Genomic DNA, 19,797 nt, shown 5'->3' with positions numbered 1-19,797 from the left:
CTTTATAAATTATCTAAAATGTTTCAACTAATAATTTAATAATAAATAAATAGTTCAATTTTTTTTTATGTTTAATTCAGTTAAAAAATATTTTCATTTGATTTTATCTATTGTTAAGTAAATAAATATTCAATCAAAGAAATACATTTCTTAAAATAACTTTATAAATTATATCTTAAATATTTTATCTATTATTAAGTTAATAAATATTCAATGAAAGAAATATATTTCTTAAAATAACTTTATAAATTATTTAAAAAATATAAAAGTTATTATTTAAAAAAAAATGATTTCTTTTAATCAAATTAAAATTTTATTTTCTAAAAGAAACTTGTTTTTTGTTTTTATAAGTTCAACTTAAAAAAAGTTTAAATAAAAATAATTTTGAAACAAGATTGAAATATCGTTAATATTTAAATTCTCTTTATTTAATTATTGATGACCTTGGCTTTATGGTACTAAATATTAATATATGATTGATTCTTTTTTTCCTTTTTTAAATCATAAATTTATAAAAAATCAGTTATTGGATTGTTTTTGATTTTGATTTTTTTGATTTTTTGGATAATTGAAATAGAAAGTATGCTTCATTTATTTTGATATTGTATAGCATTACATCTAAGAGATCATAATATCTTATTGTTTAAACTAATCAAATAATTTGTGTAAAAAAACTTTTCAAAAGAGAAAGATTTTTTGTTAATTTCTTTTTTTAATTTTACTATTAATAGAAAAAGGAACTTATCAACAGTCAGTCTTTTTTAATCATTATACATGTCTTCTAATATTAATCGCCCTAAAAGCTTGGCGGGCAACAAATTTAAACCTCCTACTCCTCTAATACAGAATAAAAATGTAAAAAAAAGAGATTCTTTTAGAGTTTAATAAGAGAATAATTATGACAATGATATAAATGATAATAATTAAAGAAATTCAATACGACTAAAATCTCATAAGGGTAATATTGCATAAAATAATAACGGTTAACTGACTGGCTACTATAATGGATAAATATAAACTAATAATGATGGCCTTTTATATTTTGGAGGAAACATAGGAGGCTAGAATTCTTCAAAGTCAAATAAAAGATTTTTCACCTCAAACGTTTTAAATAGCCAAAATTCTAAAGAATACAACGATCAAATTACAGATGAGTTTAACGATAACAATATAGTTTAAAAAAATTTATAATTACAACTTGATGAAATTAATAATGAAGCTTGCAATAATGTGCCAAAGCTGATCAAATAAAATTTAAATTCAAAAAACAACTCTGCTTAGAGTACTTCTCAATCTTCAAGTACAACTCCTATATCAACAAATGGATTTTAACAGTCAGATAATAAAAAGTCTAAATTGAATGGCGCTCAATAAGCAGGTTAATCAAAAAGTAGTAAAAAAGGGGAAAAGTATATTTCAATAAAGGACACTATAGCAGCCTATAAAGAAGTAGAATAGAAACTTATAATGAAAAGCAACGATATTAATGGAAGGCCTCCTTTATTAATATCGACGAATAATCAAATAGGAATATCATCTATTACTCCTTAATCGATTACATCTAATTAAGCATAAAATCAATAATTATAACAAAATTTAATTAATTCTATCAAGTAGGTGTATTCAGAAGAGAGATTGAATATAATAGGTTCTTCTTGCTAACAATAAAATATTGACAAAAAAGGAATACCTTTTGGTGTAAATCTGAATTAAAGACCGGGATTAAATAGTGCAGCTAATAGTAGCTCTTCAACAACTCATAAAAATAACAATCCACTTCTTAATAAAGAAAATTCTACGACAGGGTCATCTTTTTAGAATTCTAATCAGGCGACAAACACTATTTATAATTATTTAGTTAATCCTTCTGCTGCTCTTCCTCCTTCAAAAATTAACAGTATAAACGTTTTTAGAATAAAAAAATAATAATCTTCTACGAGAAGCAGCTATAATCAATAAACACCTTAGTAAAATAACTACTATTAATTAGATGGAAATAACAATTTTTATATATAATAAATTTTCAACTCATAAAAAAGCAAATAACAAAATTTTTTAAACTAAGAAAGTGATGAAGAATAAAGTAACGAAAAAAATAATACTTCATTCAACTGCTACGATTCTAATAACCCAAAAAGTACTACTCAAAATCAAAACTAGTTAAAACAAAAATATTAATTAGCACCACAATCTTAGATCACTGCAGATGAATTTAATTATTAGGACTCTTCTTAATTAGATAAAAATAGCTCTAAATTGATAGGAAGTAATAGGTATATTCAAAATAACAGATAAATTTTAAGTGCATAAAGACCTCCTAAAGGATAAAACAAGTCTGCTGCAGCCACGAACTAGAATTCGACTAATAACACTTCCTCAATGCAATTAAATGAAAATAAAAAAATTAGATTTTCTCATGCTAAAAGAAATTCAGAAAAATTTACAGGAAATACTATTAATACCTAATCTAATTGGTCTCCAGAAGCATCTATCTGTTAATAAGATGATGCTAGCTCAGATGAAATTTAATTATCATCAAAATCAAATAGAAGCTAATCAAGTTAAAGTAAACCAAATAATTTTTCTAGTGTAGACAAAAATGAAAAAGGAAATTTATAAAGTGAGAATAGTTAGAGCAATTCATATTCAAAAAATACTGATACAAACTAAAGTTTACAAAAATCGAGTCTACTACTGAAAATTTAAAAACAGAATGAGCATTGCTCTCAAATCTTATCCACAATAAATACTGCAGAAATAAAACCTTTATACTGGAAATCTTAAGTAATTGATGATATAGCCAACACAGATTATGAAAGAAATATTTTAATTTTAAAAGCAGAAAATCTACTTTTTGGAGGTTTTACATCAGAATCGTATTGGGAAAAAAAAGATAATTAAGGACAGATCAACGGGAATGGAATTTTTGGTGGTATGATAAATTTTAATGGAAATAGCTCAAATAATATTAGATCTACCTATTTAAATAATGGGAATAGTGGGTATCAGGGAGACATATACAGTAATAAGTTAAACGAAATAAAAAGAATTTTAAGAACTCTGTCTAAACATTACCTTATATTTTTGCTATTTAATAGTTGCAGTAAGAAAGTCAGAGACTTAGTCAGCTTTATGATAAAGTAAAGCTTTTCTTTTGATGGTGCTTATTACACATACAATCCTTAATCATATAGCATTTATTCCAATAAATGTGTTAATTTACAGTAAATTATAATTGATTATAAGCTTCAAAGCAAGGTCAATAAAATAATAATATTTGATGCAGTTCCTTCAAATTTTTAAGCAAATCTCAATCAAAGCTAATTTCAGAGAAACAACTTTAGAACGCCAGCATATTCAACCCATAAAAAAAGAAATTTATCTTACTAACCTATGAGAAGCAAGAGTGGAGTTATTAATACAGAATCAGAGCCCTACCTTGCTAAGGATTAATTTCAAATTGAATAGTCAATTGAAAAAGATGATATTATTAAATCAGCTCAAAATTAAAATTGCTTCAAACTAAAAAAAGAGCTACATTTTTAATTATTATAAGAATTCATCCCTAAATTTGAAGAGAAGATTATTGGAAAAGCAAAAGTTGTTTTATTTAAATAAAGAATTAATCCTAATCTTTTATAGGCTAATCAAAAGAAAGTTTTAGAAGTTGCTCTTTCCTTTGTAGATCCTCGAATTAGTTCATTTTCAAACAATTTATATTTTTTAAATCTAGATGTATAAGATGTTACAGCCTAAGCATATGAAGAAGGCTTACTTAATCATAGAAAAAGGAATTTCTTAAAAGAAATAAACAAAGTTAAGTAACAAAACAAAAACACAAAAGAAGTTATTGAATTAGATAGTGACAAAGTTGCTGAAAATTTCAGAAACAGACTAATCGAATACATGAAATCAACTAACAAATAAATACATAATTTATATTATTTAGTTGGCGATTTAGTTGTTAGAAATAGAAACATTTTCCAAAAATACTATACTGACCCTTTCCATTGCAAAAAGAAAAATGTTGATAATCTTCTCTAGCTTGATATGCTGAGGTATAAGCCTTTTCCAAAATTATCTAAGCAAATGTATTTTAGAGGTAAATAAGCCTAAGATTATTAGAATCTTATGAAGTAGCTACCCTAAAAAAATCCATACGATATTTTATTTTTCCCAGAAGAAAATATCAATAATCCATATTAATAGAAGCCCCTTGAAAATAGTTAAATTATTACAAGCCAAAAAGATTAAAATATTGAGACTATTTCATTAGATGTGAAGCAATCTCAAAATAATTAGATTAAAGAAATTAATGAAATAAATATCAAAAAGAAATGTACAGCTATAAGTTATAATTTACCATTTAGCATATACTTATGCATGGAAGTTTAAATTTGAAAATGTGTATTTATTTTAAAAAATATATTAAAAAAATTATATATAAGTAAGTTAAAATGAATTCATTTTATTTTAGTTCAGAGTATGAATATTATAACATTTAATTTAAATACTTAATCATCAATCACTTTTTATTAGTTTGCCAAGTAAAATATAAAAGTTTCATTTTTAATATAATTAATTAAAAATTACAAATTTAGCTTAAACTGTACTTTCTAAACTATAGCTTATGAACTCAATTAATTAACTAATTAATTTACTTTTTAAATTTACACAAAATTCTATACTCTATACATTCTGTTTTTATTTGTTATTTTAAAAAAATTTAATTCTTTCTTACTTTTTTCAAATATTTATGGGTTTAAAATAATTAATAGAGTTTAAATGACTATTAATCAATCATTTACGATGAATTTTTAAAAATAAAATTAGTCATTAGAATTTCTCTAAAATAAAAAAACTAAATAATCTAAAATTTTAATAAACAAGCAAATATTAATAAATAATTTTTAAATGAGAAATTATTGTTATTATAAACTGTTTATATTTTGCGTATAAAAAGCAATATATTTTTTTTAAAAGATTCTTAAAATTTATTTCAATAGAATTTATTTATTAAACACATTGGTTGAATGTAATAAGTTAAAATTTTATAATTAATATATATTTAAAAAAATAAAAAATTAATAAAACTAAAATTACTATTTATCAATGAATTCTTAAAATTTTCATTCTTCCTATTTGAATTTATTTTTAATTTTAATTAGTTATCTTATTTTTATGTTTATAATAAGAAATTTTTTTTGACGATTTTGTAGAATAAATATTTTCATAGAATTTATTTATCAAAATCTATCAATTCTATATAATAAATTAGAATTTTACAATTAATAAAAACAAATTAAGTTTGATAAATAAAAGTAAATAAACTTATCTTAAATATAAAATAATTAAAATGTATCAAAAATTTTTTAATTAGTTACAAGAAAATTTAACAAAAATTATAAATTATTATCAAGTAAGATGATAATAATTCCTTTATAAAACATCCAAAATATAGAATATACTTTTGAAAAAAGCCATTAAGTATCAAAATCATTTTTAGAGAATTTCAAGTACTCCATTAATAAGTGGTTACAAGACGTTTTAATCTTAACTACGTGCTCCAACAGTAGCTCCTTGAGGATTAGTATTACTTGGAACTATAACTTCCAATAAGACAACAGTATTATTTATTTTAGCACTATAATAACTATTTTCTATTTTTTAAATAATAAATATTTTAATTCACAAAAATTAAGTTTAATTAATATTTATTTACTATTTTTAGCTGCAATGTAGAAAATTCTATTATCATTAAGCTTCTATTTAAGTGATTCTATCTAGAAATATTGGGGCTAAATAAAAGCTACACTTTGCTCTCTATGTGTAGTATCAGGTATAGATTTCCATATAGTTTTAAAATCATCTTGGGTTACTCTTCCATCAAGACTCTGTTAGTTTTTAGTAACAAGAAATAAATAAATTCATTGATTAAAAAAATTTATAAAATTTAGTTACCAACAAATGCACTATGTTAGCAGGGAGATCAAAGAAGAAAGTATCAATTTGATTTCTTACAGCCATCATTAATTAATAAGGATTAGGAGGTAATTTAGTTGGATCCTATTTGCCTGTGAATGAGAGAGTGGTTTGAACTTCAACAGTTGCATTTTAGTAAATGTTGACTACAGGTTATTCGTTTATTTTCAAACCAAAGTAATTAGGAGAAATTTATAAGAGAAATTCGTTAATTAATAAAGTAGATCTGTTATTAATTCTAAGCTTCAAAACAATTTAATTATTTTCATAAACAAGGCAAGCATCAAGCTGTAATCCAGATTTACCAGTTTTTCCTGGGGTTGTACTATTAATTACATTCTTTTTTTTATTTAAAATAAGATTTTAATTTAAAGCAACTCAAACAAAATATACAATGTAGTTTATTTAGGATTATATGGGAGCGACTTGGGGTTTGGAGGGAGAATCAAATAAGTCAAAGTCATTGTTATTTTATACAACAGGTTAGTTGCTTACAGCTTAAGTTGGCTAATATGCAGGAACAACGTGGTCATCAAGCATATCTAGTAAATCAGTTCCAACATTGTTAGCTGGTTTAACTTCAGGTTACTTTTGAACGGTAACAGGCTATACTGGAGTTGGAGCATCATCCAATAATTCTAAAAGATTTAAGTTAGCAGGTTGAGGTTGTTGAACGGGAGCAGGAGGATTTACAACCTAAGTTTATGGTTAAGTAACCTTTTCTTTTTTATCTTCAACTACTACATCAGCTTTTTCAACTTTAGAATCATCCTTTTTATCTTCTATCTTAGATTTTTCAGGAGACTTTTGGTTTTGAGAAGCGTTAGCATCTTTAGTTGGTACTCTTTATTTTAATTTTAACTTTTAAATATATATTAATTAGATTTGATAAATTTTAATCACCTTCTACGACGAGGGAACATTTCATCAACAGTCTTACTGTAAACAGCACAAATTAAACCCAAACTGTCAATCATTTTGTCTGTAAATTCAGTATCATTTGAATAATTGTCTTCTTGGATAGAGGGCATTTTGCAAATAACAGTGTCCTTAACTTTTTCAGTATCAATTGACAACATTCTCCAGTAAATAAAAGCTCTAAAATTTAATTTAAAATTAAGGATTTTTATCATTTTCTTTGGAATTTTTTTATTACCTATCACGGACATCAGGGTTTTCAGTCTTATATGAAGCTTATTCAAGAAGATTTTAGATGAAGTGTTATCCTTCATCAGGGTACTTCAATAAAATCTTAATAGCAGCTGTTAAAATTTCTAACTAAACACCTCTTTGTTCTTGTAAAAATCTTATTTAATTGAAAATATTATTGTAAAAATTGATCAAAATGCTAATTATTTATTGTTAGTTACTCTGAAATTCTGGTATTTATAAGCTCAACAACTTTAGGAATGAACTCAGCATATTCACCGATAATCCAAGATGCAGCTGCTTTAGCTTGTTCTTCGGTGGCCAAATCAACAATATTAATTAGAACTTCCAAGCTTTTTTCATGCTTAATTTTACTTGGATATTTTCTATATATTTTTTACATTGCAATAATAATTTCCTAAACATAAGGTTCAGTGGTTCTGTAAGTTTCTCTAATTTATTTCATTTATTCTACTAAAATTTCAATTGTCCTATTTTTTGTTTATTGTTAAAAATATTCCAATCATGAATAGGTTAAATAAATGAAATTCATACTTATCAACTGCTCTTTCGAATTTAATTGCTATAGTGCTTAAAGAGCTAATAGAACGTCTAACGAAATCTGGATCTGGTTCATTAACGTATTCTTTGATTTCATTTAACACTGATTCGTAGTTCTTATTATCACAAATTTTTGCTAAGATGTCAAGCTTCTCATTCTTAATATAATATGGCTCATTAATATTGCAAAAGAAGACCTTGATGTTCTTTTCCATAATTCCAGGTCTCTTTTGAAGAATATGAGGAACACATTTTAAAACAACGTATTAAATTTAAGGTTATTGCCATGATATTAAAGAAACTTTATAATATTAATAGATGAAAATTATAAAACACATTTCAGATTATTAATAATAAAAAAGATTACTTAAATTTTGAGATATTTTAGCACTCAAGTTTTTAACAATGTCAACTGATGTAATATAATCCATAAACTTGATTACTACTTTAATTGCACTAAATACTACAGCAGGATTAATAAGAGACAATCTAGGAAGAACTCTTTCAACGATCCTATGAGATTTTTAACAGATATATAATTTTAGTATATAAAAAATGTATTTTACATTTCAGCTTCTTTAGAGTTCTCTGGAATGTAGTTAACTAAGTAGTCCATAACAACAACTTGACCCCATTCTTTTATTTAAGACATCATAAAATTAATATTTCGAAATAACTAATAAGCAAATCTAAATATTTAATATGTAATGAAGGAAGCTCATAAAAATATCTATTTACCATGACATTCATTGACAGCTGTTAGCATTTTTTGTAATACTTTTTATGTGATTGTTATTAAATTCTTTCCTCTAATTTTAAAAAAATAAGTTAGTTTATATTATCAATAATTAGTAGCTAGAAGATTTAAGTTTAAATACATTTTTATTATATTTTTAAAAAGTGATAATTTAAATTTTATTTTAAATTTTTAGATGTATGTTTCGCATATCTATATATATTTCTATCTATCTATCTTATTATTTATTTTTCTTGCATGAATTATTTATTTAAAAGAAGAACGTTTTTCTTTAGATATATTAATAAATCCTTTTGATAGTTTATTTTAAATTTATAAATTTTTATGTCTGTGCTTTTTCAAAAAAGAAAAAAACTCTTTGTAGCTATTAAAATAAAGAAACAATTACCTGTAATATGACATTTCGTTTAAAGCTATAAGAACATTAGCTAAAACTTTTGCATTTGCTTCATTTGTAAGCATATTTTACAAGGATTAAATAAGATTATGATTTTCAATAATGTCAGGTGAAACCTCATAAACTTTGGGAATGCAAAGTGCTGCAGTCATACGAACATAAGGCTCGGGATCTACAAGAGCTTCTTTTAAAGGTTCAGCTAAATATTAGTTGATGCTTGGTACTCTTACACAACCCATGGTACGCACTGCAAGAGCTCTAAGAATAGGATTTTGCTTATTTTTAATATCCTTATCAAATTAACTCACAACCATAATGGCATCGTCAGGCTTTGTTTTAGAGTAGTTAATGATGTATAAATATACGAGCTTCTTCAATTCTAATTAGGGGAATTCTAAGCATTTAATAACTGGCTAAAAGAGAGGGGAAACATCTTTTCCGATAGTCATATGGGCTATAACCTTCTTGACAGCCTCTTTCTTTTTTTCATAGGAATTAGAGTTTAAATCTTCTGTCAATTCGAATAATTCTCCTCTTTTGTTTGATGATTAGAAATATTGCGCCATTTTTCCTTATTCTTTGTTGTTTTATTTATTCACCTATTTCCTTTTTATATCTTTTTTTCTACTTTACTTTCTCCTTTTTTTGTCTTTTCAATGCGAAAAGATTCTTTCACCACCTTATTCTTTTGAAAATTAAGTCTCTTTGTTTTTTAATTAACAAATTTTTTGTTAAATTGTTGTTGCTGCTTTATTTTTTGATTTTCTTTTTCTTGTTTTTAATTTGATTAATAAGATTCGTTCTTTAGCAAGTTAAGACTTATCTTATACAATTAATGTTAATTATATTGGAAATTCTTTCAAATTTAATATTTTTATTGAATTTTTTATTTTATTTTATTTCCCTTTTAATAAATTCTCTTTGATTTCTTCTCTATTCAATCAATCAATCATTAAAGTATTGTTTGTATAAAATCCCTTCATCTAACTTTATTATTTTTTTTAAGTAGTTTAGATTATCAGACTCAAACGTGCTATCAAATTTATTTATAATTCAAAAACATTGCAGAACGGAATTCAATAAAAAGAGTATTCAGCTCCTCTTAAATTTTGCTTTGATAGATTTTAACATTTTGAAATTGTATAAATAAAACGTGTTTCTTCAATTATATTCATAGCTTCAACAAAAAAAATATGAAATTTCATATTATAACTGTAGTAATTAATATTTAAATTATAAAAATAATTTTAAATTAACAATTTTCGAATTAAATTTTTAAACACTGAGGTATTTTTTTTGTTGGAAAATTTCAAAACGTAAATTTTTATTATTCATTTTAGAGCTTATTTGTTTTTGATATTTTAAATTTTAATTCTAATAAATAAGTTTTAAAGTATAAATTATGGTTGAATAAATAAAGATTGATGACTATAAAATAATTAATCTAAGAATACCAAAACAAAAATATTTAATTTATTTTTAGTTAGAATTATTAAAAGATAAATTTTATTTTTTTTAAATAATTATTTGTTTGCTTTTAAAGATTTAAATATTAATTCTAATAAATATGAATATATATTTAAATATTTAAAGAAGGTTAATTTTTTAAAAACTGATGATTTTTAAATAAAGATATTACTTATAATTATAAAAAGTATTCTAATTTTTATATTTTTAAAGTTATTTAATTTATATAAAAAAAATTTATTTGTCGTTCTAAGTGGTTATTAGATAGATAATCATATTATAAATTTTTATTCTAATAAATAGGTCTTTAAAACTTTAATAAAGGTTGAATTTTTCATGGTTGATAACTAAAATATAATTAATCTTAAAAAACTGATACAACAAAATTTAAAATTAATTAATTTAAAAATTAAAAAACTTACTTATTAACAGAATTTATTTATTATTTGTTAATCCTTTTTCATCAGTTTAAATATGCAAGATTGTTTTTTTAATACTAGCAGACTAATTTTTATCAAATAAAATTCAAATATTTTAACAAAATAACTTATTTAAATAATAAAATAATTTTATTAATTTTGCTTAGCCATTTTAGTGTATATTTAAAATTTATTATTATGATTAATTTTTAAAGTTCTATTTATAACAATATTTCTAGAAATTATTGATAGATTTCTTTTTAATGATGTAAAGATATTAATCAGATTTCAAAAATTAATATTAATTTGTTAATTTCATTCATTCAATTTTTTGTTTTTAAAAGTAACTAAAATGCTAAGTTTAACAAAAAGAGTTTTAAATCTTGTAAAAATAGTAAAAAAAACTCATCTTATTCATAAGCCATAGTACAACCTACTTTAAAATGTAGATAGGTTGAAATCTAAGCCTAAAATTCAAGAGAAACCTATGTAACAAAAATTAAAACTTAAAAAAATTAAGAACTAATATTAAAATGATAATCTAACTACTTAGACCTTTCATAGAAAAAGAAGACTTTTAAGGTGAAGCCAATTTATTATTATACAGATTAGAAAAGGCATTCTAAGATTTAAGACAATATGAAGAAAAAATCAATAACATAGATAGATTGTAAACAATTATTTTTAACAAAACGTAATTGCAATTTGGATATATTTATGAAAAATATTTTTTTTTAAAGCAACGAAAATGACGATGAAGACTATAAGCTTTAAATTGATATTAAAGAAGTAGGAGTTTATCAAGTATACACTGATTTCAACCAAAGATAAATTTATTTATTTAGCCCAATAAGGTAAATAAATAATCATATATATTTTATATTTGTCTTAATAAGTAAAAAATTACTAACAAATATAGCGGCTTGTTTAAGTATTACTATGATAAAAATACTGAAATGTGGAAATCTAATAAAGATGAGCATTTCTTAATAGAACATCTAACAAGAGAAATCAGCAAATATTGTAAGGGATATCTTTAGCTTTGAATTGATAAGAAAGTTCACAAAAATAAATTAGTTAAGATATTTTAGTATTAAATTTATTTTAAATTGTTAAAACTAATTATTTATAAAGAATAAAATGAAAACAGTCAGTTTGTTTAAACAAAAATTTATAATATATTTTTAATTCATTTTCAAATTTTAAAAAGAATCATTCATTTAAGGCATAATAGTATGATATAATTAATTTGCAATCATTTATATTTGGACAATTAGCACATCACTTCGATAATAGTTCATCACAATTCCCAAGTTTATTTAATTAAAGAATCAAACTATTCTTCTCTATCAATGAGTGCACTGACATCCTTTTTAAAATATTATTATTTATATTTAAGTTTAATCTTTTAATTCAAAATTGATCTTACTTGATAGAAAAGGATAAATTCTAATTTTGAAATTGGTTTCAATAAATCTTTTATCTACCATTCCTTTATGAATTCATCGAAATGTTACTTTGCAGATTTTTGACCTCTTACAACCTTTTATTGAAAAAGTTAATAATTTTTTTAAATTGCTTGTCTTCTAACTTTTTTAATTACATCTGTGTATTTGTGTGCTTTGTAAGCCTTACCAATAGTTTCTAAATTTACTACTCCATACTATTGCTATATTTTTTCAAAAGCTTTTGAAACTAAATCACTTCTTCTGTCAGATAAGCTTCCCTTTAAAATGATATTTTTGCAAATAAATATTAATTAAAGAATTAAAATAAAATTTATTTTTTACTCTCAGAGATGAAATAAATTCTTGATAATCAACATATCCATTAAGATTTTTATCATAAGCTTCCATTAATAATTTAACTTCCTATTTATTATAAAAAATAATATTCAATTTTCAGTTTATTTCTTTGAACTAAAAAGCTATTTTCTAATTTTTTTCTAAGAAATATTTTTTAAAGAATTATCCTGCTTACTTCTGGTGTTGATTGTATTCCAAAGTTTCTTAAACCCCAACGGAAATCGTCATATTCAAGTTAACCTGTTTTTTATTAGTCCATATCTCTAAAAATAAAATCAAGACCTCTTAAACTGAAGAATCCTCTTGCAGATATTTAATAGCGTAACTTTTAAACTATGTCTTTAGGAGTTTCTATACGATCAAGAACACTCTCATCAAATTCTAAGATTGGATCATCAGCTGTAACAAGACACCAAGTGTTTTAAGAATGCTAGTTTCTCATAGGAATATCAATTGTAGTTCTTCCCATCTTTTCAGCAATTAAATTTTATGTTTTGTTATATGTTTAATATTAAAGAGCAAAAACTTCGTTTTCAATTCCATAAGTGTTCTTCACTTACTACTCATCACTTGCTAAGTACTAATTTGTTTAGAAGTGTTTTAAGATTATAGGATCATTTGCTCTAACAGGTTATTTATTCATTTCAAATCTAATTTAAGGGTCAATATGCTCAACAACCCAAACAGAATCAAAATTATCCTTGGAAGAAAGGAATGAATCTTATTGTCTTGAGTTTTTTTTACTTCTTTAAGGATCAGCAGGCTAGCTAGATAAGTAGAGCTAGTTCATTTTAAAATTAAATTTAATCCTTTACCTAAAAATTAAATAAAATTTTTACTGGTTTTCTAAACATTCTAGGATTGACAACAATCTTAAATTTCTATCCATAGCACAAGATGTTTTATCTAGGATTGTAATCTTCAGGGCAACTAATGTTAAATTAATGAATTGGTTAACGAAACAGATAATATTTAAAATAAATCTTATAGTTACGGTTGTATTAAGAAAATAGAGCGTGCACATGGGAAGGTCTTTCCAGTTGTAGACACAGGATAGCTTTCATCTATTTAGTTATATTTTTCCCAAATATCACAAACTATTTTTTTTAATTTTACATTTAATTTATGTACTCTAAATTGTTTTCAATAAAATTAATAATAATTTCAAAAGAAATGGCAAACATTTTACCTAAATAACCTCTTGTCTTATCATTATAAAGCATAATTCTATCTCCAAAATGAATGTAACCATCTCTTGAATAAGTGAGAGAAGCCTAATATAATTAATATGTTTTTTTTAATCATTTAAGCAAATAGAATAATTATTAATGTTAATTAAATTTAAAGTATACTTTTTGATGACCAGCTTCGATCTTTTATTATGCAATTGATGTTTTAGTTTATGTAGCTAAATAATCTTTGAATCTAACCATTTTTATATGTAAATGAATTAAAGAAGCAGCTCATGTTAAACATAATATTTAATCTATTATCTAATATAGATTTTTTTAAATGAAAAATGATCAATACCTTATTTTTTCTAATTCCCACTCTTCGCTCCAGTTTCCTATACGAACTTAGTGGCGATATTTTTATGGAATGCTTCCTTATCCTTGATTCATTTTGTAAAACTAGCTTGTGAAAGAATAAAATAATCTAACAAAATTGTTTTTATCTGCTTGAATTATTATTTATAGTAATAATTTATAAAATTTTGAATATAATTTTTAATCTGAATATGTTTGGTTGTTCCAATTAGATAACTGATTTATTATTTAATGAATCAAACTTTATAATTAAAATATTAGTTATCCTTTAACTAATAATTAAATAAGTACATTTTAAAAATCATATATTAAATCCAAGATATTGTTAAAATTTTTATGAATTAAAAATTCTTTATCACAAAATAGCAAATATCTTTATTGATTGATAGTAGAATCTTTATTTCAAATTTATTTTTATTTTATATAAATGTGAAAGAAATTATTTTTATAAAATTAAAATATAATTTAAATAAATCACATTTATTTTTTTATTAATAAATTAAACTATTATATACATATAAGCATAAGGTTGTTTAGTTTATTTAATTATAACTCAAAAATATTTGTTTACATAATAAGATTTTCTTTTTTTCAAGGAAAAGTTTCTAATAAATTTATTATTGTATTTTAAATATGATTTCTACTTCATTTATAAGGAAATAAAAAAATAAAAATAATTTTTAACTTGCTAATATTAATGAATTATTTTTGACTGAAAAGTAGAAAATTTTAAAAACTTATTTATTTTCACTTTTCCATAATTTTTAATTAAATCAGAACTTATTTTTAAAATATTAAACTCAGCTTTATTAAAAAATTCATTTTAGTAATTAATTTGTTAGCTTTTATATCAAATTTGAATCAAGAGATTATATTTGAGTGATGTTATAATAGCTACAAACTAACTTCTTAAAAGCTTTTACATCAATAAAAAATGAATCATGAATTAATTAAAAAGATATTTTAAAATATTTATTACAAGCAAATAATTAAAATAATTTATTTTTGAATAATTTTAGATTGAATACAATTTAAAAAAATAAATGATATCATTTAAAAAATAAAATTTTGACATTTTTTTTTCACAAATAAAAAAATATTAATTTTAGTAGTTAATATTTAATTAAATAAATATATTTGTTATCCTTTTTAAAAATAGTAAAAATAATTTTTAGTTTATTTATTTAATTAAACAATAAATAAATAATTTATTGGTGATGAGTTAATGTTTATATAAATTTATTAACATTTGACATAATATAAAACATTTAAGATTATTTATTTAAAGAAATTAAATTTACTTAATTGCTCTATTTTTAATCAAAATAATCTATAATCTTCTCTGAAATACTTCATATCTTCGTCTTCTTAGTTATCTTATGTTGTTTATTCCTTATTTACTATTTTAATGAAGGGAGCACTTCTTATCATGTCTATTCTACCAATTCTTTAAAAATTTTCATGAATATAAATATTTAAATCAATATCTTACTTCTTCTTTGAAGGCTATTCCATTTTTATCCTGTTTTTTTCATTTCTACGTAGAACTTCATCTTCTTTTTTCTTATTTTGTGCATCTCTTTATGATTATTTTCTATCTTTCTCAGCTTTTTTTCTCTTTAAAGTAATTTAAATAAAGATAATATAATCAAATTAAATTTTGAATTAAAAATACCTTTTCTTCTACTAATTTAATTGGACACAGTTTAATTTCTTTAAATTATTTTTCAAACAGGATTTCTATTTGCTAAATATTTTTTTTAATTACTATTTATAAATATTTTTAAGATAAAAATTACTGATAAAAGAAATAGAGTTGACTAAGATTCTGGATCATGTAGATTTATTTCTTCTTTAAAAGTATTATATAAATCAACAATCTTATTTTAAAGTAAATATTTAACTTTGATATACTAAAATTTTAATTATAAAATTACTAAAGCTCTGAATAGCTTTTCGTATTTATCCTCACTCTTATTCTATAAGTCTTCGGTCTTTTGCTTTATGCTTTTCATACCGGTTGAAATTTCTTCAACTTATTTTTTGAGCAGGTCTTTTTAAATTTATAAATTCCTAGCTTTTGCATTTAGTAGCTTAAAAAAATACATAAAATATCTGAATATTTGTTATTTGTATACTTACTTATTTCTCTTGCTTGAATTTATGCTTTAATTCTTCAAGATTCTATTCGTCTTCTTGCTTCATCTAAATTAAAAAGAGGTTTTTTTCCTCCAATGAATTAAAAACGTCTTATAATTGCTGTGGGTTTTAGAAGTACATAGGATAATTATCTTCAAAATCTAATTAAAGTGTTTATTTATTTATCTATTTATTAATTTATTTGAGTAAATTGAAAATTACCTTCTAAATCTGATAGCTCATCTTTTTCTACTAAGGAATAAAATTAATTTTCTATTTTTTAAATCTACAATTATTTTTTCTCCAAAGTATTTGTTTATGAGAAACCACTATCTTTCTTCTATTTACTTCCTTTATTATTTCTTTCTAATGAAATTTGTATTAAATAAAGAAATTTTAAATATAAAAAGCAGCTTACCGTTCAAACTGTCTTGTTGCTTCTCTATAAATTCTAACTTTAATTTATCTACTAACTAAATTTTTTTTCTTTACTTTTCTTCTTCCCAATCCTATTTATAAATAATTTATAATTGGCTTATTATAATAAAAAATATACCTTAGGAGCTAACTTATCTAAAAATTCTTTGTGCTCCTTGTAACCTGCAAGTATTTCTTCATTTCTTGATTTTTCTGCTCTTATAGTAGTGAGTTTTAAATTAATTTCTTTTATCATAACTTCCTTTTGCCTTCTTTACTTATTAAGAGCTTCAGCTCTTTATTCAGCATCTATTCTTTGTTGTTTATTTTAGTCTAAGTACTTCTAAAAATTTTCATAATCTTATTTCAACATTTTTTCACTACTGATTAAAGCTTATTCTCTGTCTTCTGATAACTTTTTTATTCTATTAATCTTTTTATTTGTTATGAAAGTTATATTAAATTAAAACGATAAATTCACATCTAACTAATATCATCATTTTCATTCATTTAAATTTATTTTACTAAATCTTTACAAAATTATTTTGAAAAAAATTACCTCATTAGCTATAATATCATGAGACATTGTAACTAAAAACATTTCTTTGCGCTAGTTTAGAATTTCGTTTAAACTTTCATTCTTAAAATTACCTTTATCTTAATTTTATCGTTCCTTAGCTACATTTAATGCTTCTTGTATCAGTTTTTTTTAGTTATCCTTAAAGCAGTTTTTGCCCCTATAATTATCTAAAGTTTCTGGTTAGATGTCCTTGAAATGCTTTAAAGATCTTTTTTAGCTAAATGTTTTCTTTTCCCAAATTTTGCTATTGATAATTTGATTTCTACTTTCATTCTTTTTTTGCTTCTCTATCTCATAAAATTAAAATATCTCCTCGTCAGTAGGTATCTTGAAAGGAGACGTTAGAGATTTAGACATATTTAGTTGCTTTTGATTCTAGTTAACAGAATTATCATTTGAATCATTCACAATCTAAACCTAGAAGCTCTGAGTTTTATTTTAAAATTAAATTATAATCAAAATAATTTGCTAAAAATAAAAAAGCATTAAAATAATTTACAATAGTTTAATTTTTTTGATGGATTTGAGGGAGCTTTTTAATTATAAAAAGATAAGTAATACAGAGTTGCACTGAACATTTTAAAATTTACTTTCATAGATTAAGTTTCTGACATTTATATATTATCTCAAAGTTTAAAAAATACTATTAACTTATTGCTTTATGTAATAATGAGAGTACTGAATATATCTAATTATTTAATTACGCTAAAATATAAGATAAAATGTTATTATAAACAAATAAATAGCTTAATTGAAACTTTTCAAAAAAAAGATTAATAATTTTAAATAACTTTCAAAATATTTTTAATTTAAAATAATTTTTTTCTATTAAATTATTAAAAGAAAGTATTATTATTTAATTTTTTTTAATATAAAATTTCGTTTGAAATTTATAATATTTTAAAATATTATTCTTAATAAATTTTTCAAAGAAAATAATTTGTAAAAGGAAACATAAAATCAATTATATATAACCTTAAAACTATTCTAGCAATTAATTAGGATAATATCAAAAATAAATATGTTGCATAACTTAAATGATTCTCATTATTAATATTTTTGAATGAATTATAGTAGTAGCTAGCTAAGAGATAAATAATAGTTAATTAATTAAAAAAATTATGATTTAGTTAGTAAGTTCAAATCACTCTATTGATTTATATTAAAAATCAATAGTTTTCAATCAAATTTTATAATATTTAATTTAAAAAAATTCAAAATCCGAAAAAAGAAAAGATGGACACTTGTTTTATTATTGATTAAATAAAAGAAAACTTATTTGATGAAAGAGAAATCCTTGAAAGACTCTCAGAATTAAAGCAAGTTAACAAAAATTTAGAAATTCAATATACTATTAATGATATCGAAAATGCTAAGTCAACTTTTTAAGTCATTAGATAAAAGTTATCCTCAAAAATGGAAATAACTCCTCTCTACCTTGAGCTCTTTAAAGAAATTGATAAATTTTTAAAGTACCAAGAAAAACAAATAAACTAGTAAAAAAAATAGTTTTATTAAGTCATCACTTAAAAATGTTTTAAAATAGGCAGTAAACTTTACTAAAAATGGAAGTTGAAACTTAACTCATCAAGGACTTTGAGCACAATTAAAACAAGGATATATTTATTGATCAGCTAAACAATATTTCTAGACATCTTAATAGATCAAAAAAATCTATTTCTATTCTTGACTTTTATGGCAATTTTCGTAATAATAATAATATAAAATATTGAAACTTTAATTTTATGAATAATTTTAATTATAATATCTAGTTATTTACGATAAATTAGCAAAAGATTAATTTGAGCATATATATCGTAATTTAGAAAAAGATACCTTTTTCGAGAGAATACTCAAAGAATCTAATTCTAAAATTTAAAATTTGCATGGATAAGATCTTTGCAAGGAGATATCAAAGAATCAAAATAAGTCTCTCATAATAAAATATACAATTTTTTCTGAAAAATCAAGAAAGAAGTTTAATAAAGAGCTTGACATAAGAAGTAGTAAATTACTGAATGTGAATGAAATAACCAATTTAATAGACCTCAATAGCTTTGAAGACATTTACTTTGCATACTTGTAATGCCTAACTTCTAATTTATTTATAGTAGATCTATCTTTGACAGAACAAGCACTTCTAGACCTTGCTTCATAGGAACAGTTAGACGTAAATAAAAAATTCATAGAAAAGATCCAATCTAAGAAGCAATAGAATGTAAATTTTAAAGCAATTATGCTTATAACTAGACTCTCAAAAAACAGACAAAATCTTTCTATCTCATCAATTAAAAAAGAAACTATCTTTTAAAAATTTTAAGGTAATTTTATATCAACTTAATTAAACACTTATGACATATGAGTTATTTAATTTGGATCTAAAAAATAGTCAAGACAAAAAGAAAAATAAATAAGATCATTAATCGCTCTACCAAAGTATAAAATGTCAAGAAGGTAGAACCAGATAACGAAAAGGATGATATAATTTCATCTCCGTTGCCTACTAAAAAAAGAAAATTTAATAATCATATAATTTATTGATGGATGGATGACATTAATAAAAAACTATTTAAATGA

At 22.5% G+C, this 19,797-nt stretch overlaps 6 protein-coding genes across 6 annotated transcripts; 3 read left to right on the top strand and 3 right to left on the bottom strand. All coding sequences in view use genetic code 6, as the record gives it.

Annotated features, from left to right (window-relative positions):
* Positions 1-660: 660 nt before the first annotated feature.
* On the top strand, positions 661-4,401 carry TTHERM_00219380 (hypothetical protein; the record flags this gene model as incomplete). The annotated part of the gene is made up of 1 exon (XM_001020610.2): positions 661-4,401. The coding sequence occupies exon 1, from the start codon at positions 775-777 to the stop codon at positions 4,399-4,401; it is 3,627 nt and encodes a 1,208-aa protein (XP_001020610.1). The 5' UTR covers positions 661-774.
* Positions 4,402-5,496: 1,095 nt separating this feature from the next.
* On the bottom strand, positions 5,497-9,412 carry TTHERM_00219370 (adaptin amine-terminal region family protein; the record flags this gene model as incomplete). The annotated part of the gene is made up of 12 exons (XM_001020609.2): positions 5,497-5,660; positions 5,723-5,894; positions 5,962-6,321; positions 6,376-6,826; positions 6,886-7,080; positions 7,139-7,288; positions 7,353-7,622; positions 7,687-7,993; positions 8,060-8,205; positions 8,259-8,328; positions 8,431-8,501; positions 8,838-9,412. The coding sequence occupies 12 exons, from the start codon at positions 9,410-9,412 to the stop codon at positions 5,497-5,499; spliced, it is 2,931 nt and encodes a 976-aa protein (XP_001020609.2).
* Positions 9,413-11,050: 1,638 nt separating this feature from the next.
* TTHERM_00219360 (frataxin-like domain protein) lies at positions 11,051-11,913 on the top strand. Its single transcript, XM_001020608.2, has 4 exons — positions 11,051-11,221; positions 11,286-11,402; positions 11,473-11,586; positions 11,652-11,913. Exons 1-4 carry the CDS (start codon positions 11,085-11,087, stop codon positions 11,776-11,778), a joined length of 495 nt encoding a protein of 164 aa, XP_001020608.2. The 5' UTR covers positions 11,051-11,084; the 3' UTR covers positions 11,779-11,913.
* Positions 11,914-12,032: 119 nt separating this feature from the next.
* On the bottom strand, positions 12,033-14,330 carry TTHERM_00219350 (EF hand protein; the record flags this gene model as incomplete). The annotated part of the gene is made up of 10 exons (XM_001020607.3): positions 14,068-14,330; positions 13,890-13,962; positions 13,727-13,811; positions 13,532-13,634; positions 13,377-13,467; positions 12,713-13,318; positions 12,523-12,603; positions 12,336-12,458; positions 12,162-12,275; positions 12,033-12,101 (listed from the first exon to the last, which is right to left on the bottom strand). Exons 1-10 carry the CDS (start codon positions 14,157-14,159, stop codon positions 12,033-12,035), a joined length of 1,437 nt encoding a protein of 478 aa, XP_001020607.3. The 5' UTR covers positions 14,160-14,330.
* A 1,074-nt stretch (positions 14,331-15,404) lies between these two features.
* On the bottom strand, positions 15,405-17,834 carry TTHERM_00219330 (leishmanolysin peptidase; the record flags this gene model as incomplete). Its single annotated transcript, XM_001020605.3, has 12 exons — positions 15,405-15,531; positions 15,577-15,701; positions 15,760-15,831; positions 15,884-15,964; positions 16,022-16,177; positions 16,227-16,384; positions 16,446-16,589; positions 16,642-16,732; positions 16,780-17,073; positions 17,200-17,646; positions 17,720-17,752; positions 17,811-17,834. The coding sequence occupies 12 exons, from the start codon at positions 17,832-17,834 to the stop codon at positions 15,405-15,407; spliced, it is 1,752 nt and encodes a 583-aa protein (XP_001020605.3).
* A 622-nt stretch (positions 17,835-18,456) lies between these two features.
* Positions 18,457-19,582, top strand: TTHERM_00219320 (hypothetical protein; the record flags this gene model as incomplete). Its single annotated transcript, XM_001020604.3, has 3 exons — positions 18,457-18,716; positions 18,767-18,927; positions 18,993-19,582. 3 exons carry the CDS (start codon positions 18,457-18,459, stop codon positions 19,580-19,582), a joined length of 1,011 nt encoding a protein of 336 aa, XP_001020604.1.
* Positions 19,583-19,797: the final 215 nt, after the last annotated feature.

This window comes from Tetrahymena thermophila (genome assembly GCF_000189635.1).
Source record: "Tetrahymena thermophila SB210 genomic scaffold scf_8254564, whole genome shotgun sequence".
Classification (NCBI taxonomy): domain Eukaryota; phylum Ciliophora; class Oligohymenophorea; order Hymenostomatida; family Tetrahymenidae; genus Tetrahymena; species Tetrahymena thermophila.
Note: the sequence above shows the minus strand (reverse complement) of the source record. Positions and strands in the feature narration are given on the sequence as shown.